At 46.3% G+C, this 5,612-nt stretch overlaps 1 protein-coding gene across 1 annotated transcript; it reads left to right on the top strand.

The window, feature by feature from the left end:
* The first annotated feature begins 4,657 nt into the window (after positions 1–4,657).
* LOC139306963 (neuroligin-4, X-linked-like) lies at positions 4,658–5,221 on the top strand. The gene has a single exon (XM_070930927.1). It carries the CDS (start codon positions 4,658–4,660, stop codon positions 5,219–5,221), a length of 564 nt encoding a protein of 187 aa, XP_070787028.1.
* The last annotated feature ends 391 nt before the right edge of the window (positions 5,222–5,612 follow it).

Below are 5,612 nucleotides of genomic sequence, written 5' to 3'. Positions count from 1 at the left end.
GTTCATGCTGTAAATACTGTGAAAGTATCAAAACGCCCGTATTCAGACACTGCGCCTTTTAAAACGAGCCGTCAGGGCTTCCGTAAGGTTGTGATGTAACAGCTATACAGTCACCGCCCTCAGCCACGCCCCCCCCCCCCCCCCCCCCCCGACAACAGCCAGGCTAGCGGCTCCATGAGGCTGTGCTTTGATACATGCTAACGTCAACACGCAAACATGCAAACAATGACAGTAATATCCCGATGTTGAGCAGGTTACGATGTTAACCGTGTCCACTATTGTGTGTTAGCATGCTAATAGTTGCTAATTACAATTAAACACAAAGTACAGCCGAGGCTGATGGGAATATCTTTCGCTTTGCAGGCATTTGGTCATAAACCTATTTTGACCCAATGATGGCACTAGATGACATGTTAAGGGATGTCAAACCCCCCCTCCCCCATGGTGGCACTGGAGGGAAAATGAGGGGATCACCCAGGTCAGTAGGATTCATCCTCTGGAGACTACGAATGCCTGCGCAGAAGGTTCATGGCAATCCGTCCCCGTGTAATGACTTACTGGCAGACCACCACCCTTTCCACCCACAGAGCCGCACAGGATGAAATAAATGAATGCACACTTGAAAACAGGCTTGTGATTGTGAGTCAGCTGCGTGGCTGAGGCGCTGCAAGAGAGGGAGATTGATGTATTTTATTCATTGATTGGTTGTGACAGAACCACATCATCCCTGATGCTGTGAGGTTGCGAGGTCGTTGGCTTTTTATGGAGAGAGAAAGAGAGAGAGAGGCCTCCAGCGCGAGGTCAGTCAAAAAAAACCCAACAAAAAAAACGGTATATCTTTTAAACGTGGTCGTCAATGAACAACTCTCCCTCCCACAAAGTGTGCTGTTTGTCTCACTCCTCTGGAGCTCTCCCAAATATCAGCAGGGGTCATTTCCATTTCCAAGTTAAGAAAGCTGTAAAAAAAAAAAAAAAAAAATGTGTTTACTTCCCGTCCTAAAAGTAGGACCAAAAAATGCAGCTGAGAACTTGACTGATATGGACTCCACGCTTAAGAGAATGTCTGTTTTTTGTGTGGACGTGTAACCTAAGAGCCCAGCAAACGCCAGCTGCCGTGAAGAGTTTAGTGCGATGACCTGCTGCAGTCCGTAGTCAACACCAGGTGGCCGACATATCGAAAATATGTTAGAATTATAGCACGTTACGGGTGGGAAAGGATCGTGGTGCCACCCATGTGGTCCCTGTGCTGTTTTTTGGTGGAATGTCTAAAAAAAAAAAAAAAAAATGTCATTTCCTTCCCAACTATTTAGGCTTGCGGTGCATTCTGGGTATTCTCCTTTCAAACCCCCCAAAGCCTGCAGCAGATATGCTCGGACTCGTTCACTCCGGCAGAAGTGCTCCGAGAGACCGTTACGAGGACATTTTCCTGGGAAATTCAGAGATGGGAGACGGTTGTCTTCTCAAAAAAAATTTTTTTAAGGGCTTGTTTACTGCAGTCTTTCTCTGCTCATTGCCGAGCTCCACAACATTGTTAGCAAAGCAGAAATTATGAGCCGTTTTTTTTTTTTTTTTTTTTGCCAGTTGTCAGCGGGTGTCATTGATTGTTACCATGGAAACACTGCTGCTAGCTCTGGAGATGGGCCTGAGGGTAGGATGGCAAACCATTTTAGGTTAAAAGGGTTGGTTCACCCAATTTACAACAAAACATATTTTGTCTTGATAACATGGGAGTGATTCAATTCTACTGTTAAAAGTTGAGGCTGGCATCATTCTACGTTTATAATTATTCTTCTTCCTCTTATTTTACAAATCCCGTGGAAAAAAACCAATGTCGGTTTTGTTACTTTCTGACTTCCCTACACTGTCTGTGTTCCTGCTGAAGACATAAATCATTGCAGCTCACAAATGTATAGTTTTATCTTAAAAAAAAAAAGGCTTAGTAATTTACTAAAATAGCTGACCACTGTAGTTTTCAGCTCCTCCTGGGGGATCCCAAGGCGTTCCCAAGCCAGAGGAGATATGTAAGCTCTCCAGTGTGTTCTGGGTCTGAGAAAAGAACAAGAACCAGACTCAGACTCATGACTCGGAAGGTGCTGACTCTCAGACTCCTCCATCCTGACCGATTCACACACTCACCTGCACATCGCCCCAGTGCGTGATTGGAGGTCAGCGGTCTGTTGAAGCCAACAGAACCGCATCATCTGCAAAGAGCGGAGAAGCAACTCTGAGGAAGCGGCGAGCATCGCGAAGGCCCTTCCGCGATGCCCGCCGCTCTTCTGAGAAATGCTTCGTGCGCAAGGGCAAGGGGGTGCCGCCTCCAAAGGAACCTCCTGGCCGCTGTTGATACCAGGGGTTTTCACAGAATAGTCCGTGCTTGGTTGTAGGCTAATCGCTCGTCGCTCTCGTCTCGTCGTTTTCGACAGCATGCCACGTTAAATGAACGGAATTTAAGGTGTTTAGAAAAGGAGTGTCTCCCGCTATCCCTGAAATATAGCTGTAGCGTTGTTACTGCTGGCAAATAGTATGCAGGTTGGTCCCACCTACATTAGCTAGCCCTTTACTGGTTGTATTTGAGACCTTTTTGACAGAATTGACTACTTCTGGGAGTGACTACTAAAATGCAGAAGTCATGAATGCCCTAGTTGATACAGACCTGATCTTAGACATTACCGCTTATGTTATTACCATAACACCTGAAAGTGGGGGTGCCCCCCATTACGGTCCCTGGTGCCCTGGGATGGCTTTGTTCCTACTACAACATCCTAACACAAAATAAAGCTGTTTCTGCTTGCTCGGGTGATGATAAGCTCCTGTATTTTGCCACTCTATTACATGACACCGTGTTGAGGTGGATTTCCAGCAGCGTCTGCACAGCCATTTTCTTGTCTGAGCTGATACGTTCCCAGGCAGACAGGCCTACATGACAGATCCTTGCAGCTGCAGTCAGTAAGAGCTTGAATCCTCTCTGTTCTGTTTGACTAATACATGCTGGAAAAAGCTGTTTAGTTTAAAGAAATCTTGCTTGCAAAAAGATTGGCATGCACTTTGACTCTATTTATTCATGCGGCTTTTTCATTTATATTTGATATCAGAAAGGAGTCGGTGCTGGTCAACATGAGATTTAATCATTGATTTGGCCTGACTTTGAGTGTTATTTGAGCGAGAGGGTAATTAATCAACATTTTTGGATTGGAGCCTGTCAGGCGTGAGATTTTCTTCAACCAAACCACTTAAAAAATATATATATTTTAAAAATGTCTCAAGACCTGATGGCAGTGGAATGAGGCAAGAGCCCCAACAGGAAATTGAAATAACGGGTGCCATGCCATCCACTTTTGGCACAAATGTCCATGCGACGCCTCCAAGCCCGCAGAGCAGATTTCTGATTCAGAGGGCTTTCCAAAATGCCCTGACAAAAAGCACCTGAGAATTAACATATTATTTCAACCAATTTCAAAGTCCTCAGCAGGCCTCCACTAGTTTTTGAACAGATATTTCCAAAACCCCCCAAGAATTCAGGTTGATGTTGAAAATTAAGATATAATTCACCAACTTTTGCCGGCTAAAGCATTCAACTCGTGAGATGGAGGAGTTGAATGCCTTAGAAATAACATTGTTCCAATTATTTGTGGTGACTCCGCCTTACTTTCATCCATTCCGTATATGCCGTCAAATCCAAAATGCTTACTCGTATTACTTCTCCGATGGTTTGGTGCCACGATTATTCGTTCGGCATGGGTCACTAGTATCCTTCATTTTGCGTTAATGAAGAGAACGGCAGTGGCCCAGTTTACTGAGGGCGACAATAAATCAGAGTCTGTTGGAGTACCAGGGAAGACCCGGTTAAAGTTCAGAAAAGGTAGTAAGTACACTCTTGAGTTGAGATTACACTGCTGGAATTACAGGTTGAATGTTTAAGTTATCTAAACCTGCCATTGAACGGTAGCTCAAATTTTGAATAAAAAGGGACTGTCATTGAATGCCTGTACCAAACGTATACTTTCAAACCAAAAACCAAAAATGTCTGCCTGTGGCTCTGGTAGAATAGTCAGGAAATCACCAAAGATCGGATTCATCCTCTGGGGAACTTGAGGGTCCCAAAAATTCACGACAATTCATCCAATAGTTGTTGAGACATTTCACACAAAACCAACCTCGTGGTAGCGCTAGATGAAAAGTCAGGGAACGCCAAAATTCCAAGGATTTATCCTTAGGGGACCATGAATGTGTGTATGAAATGTCTTGACAAAAATGTCTCGGTAGAGTTGGTTGGACTGAAATTACTGCTGATACGAGAAGTAGCAACATTGTAAATCTGGTGTGATGATGCTACAGTGGATCAACTCTGGGTTTTGTTTGTTTTTTCTTTCTTTCAGGATATCCCATCAAGCTGGAGTCCAGGTAACCAAAGACCGTCCTAAGCTCTCTCCTGTTCTGGACGGGGGAGTTGTACAGCAGTCGCCGATCTCCACGCAGGCTCTCGGAATGGGGAGCTCTGAGAAAACTGCTTCGTTTGGCTGGGGCTCCTTTGCTCAGCTCGCAGCCTGAGGAGGAGCAGGAAGCATCTCGGTGGAGGGCCAGGGGGGGGGGGCGCCAAGGACCCCGAGGGTGGACTATAACCACGACCTGCCAGGCTCAGGCTCAGCACAGCAGGAGCATGTCAGCGCCCGGAGGCCCTTCATGGATGTGTCGCTTCACGGCCAAGGCCAACCTTCTTCTGTGGATGGGGCTGGCTTCCATCTATGTGGTCGCCGTTCAGGCCCAGCAGCACCCCGTGGTCACCACCAATTATGGAAAATTGCGGGGGGTGAAGGTTACATTACCCAATGAGATCCTGGGACCAGTGGAGCAGTATTTGGGGATCCCGTATGCGCTGGCCCCAACTGGGGAGCGGAGGTTCCAGCCGCCGGAGCCACCCATGTCCTCGCCGGGCATCAGGAATGCTACTCAGTTTGCTCCGGTTTGTCCTCAGTTCTTAGAGGACCGCTTTTTACTCAATGATATGCTCCCTGTGTGGTTCACCGCCAACTTGGATACAGTGGTAACCTATGTGCAGGAGCAGAGCGAGGACTGCCTTTACCTGAACATCTACGTACCCACAGAGGACGGTAGGTCAACTCACTGTGTCTCTTGTCCTCTCTCCGTCCTCTACCTCTTCCTGTATGTCTTTGTAATTCTAACACAACGCATCTGTCACATCTGCCCTTCTACACAAGACTAGACAGTGATAATTTATGATTGTTAAGTTGTTTGGGAATGTCCACCAATGAAGTTCCAATATAAAATGAAATGATGAGGACCTTTCAGACTGAAAAGGTCCAGGCCAGAAATGAACAGGGGACGTAACGGTTATATCGAATGTATCTCAAAAGTCCCATATTGTAGAAAGTGAGATTTCCATGTCTTGTCGGATCATAAAGCAGGTCTGGGTGCTGTATAAATACTGTGAAAGTATCAAAAACGCTTGGTTCCATGGAGAAATGAAACACAGCCCGCCTTCAGAAACTGTCTTTAAACGAGCCGCCAGGACAGAAGTTGTGATGTCTAAAACGGCTTGTTTCAGACAGAGGGGGGGGGGGGTTCTGAGGGGCTGCAGAAAGGCTCAGCAGAAG

This window comes from Enoplosus armatus, chromosome 24, assembly GCF_043641665.1.
Source record: "Enoplosus armatus isolate fEnoArm2 chromosome 24, fEnoArm2.hap1, whole genome shotgun sequence".
Lineage (NCBI taxonomy): Eukaryota > Metazoa > Chordata > Actinopteri > Centrarchiformes > Enoplosidae > Enoplosus > Enoplosus armatus.
This window is presented reverse-complemented; position numbering and strand designations above follow the sequence as displayed.

Coding starts and splice junctions, on each gene's coding strand:
- LOC139306963 (XM_070930927.1), top strand. CDS start 4,658: ATGTCAGCGCCCGGAGGCCCTTCATGGATGTGTCGCTTCACGGCCAAG.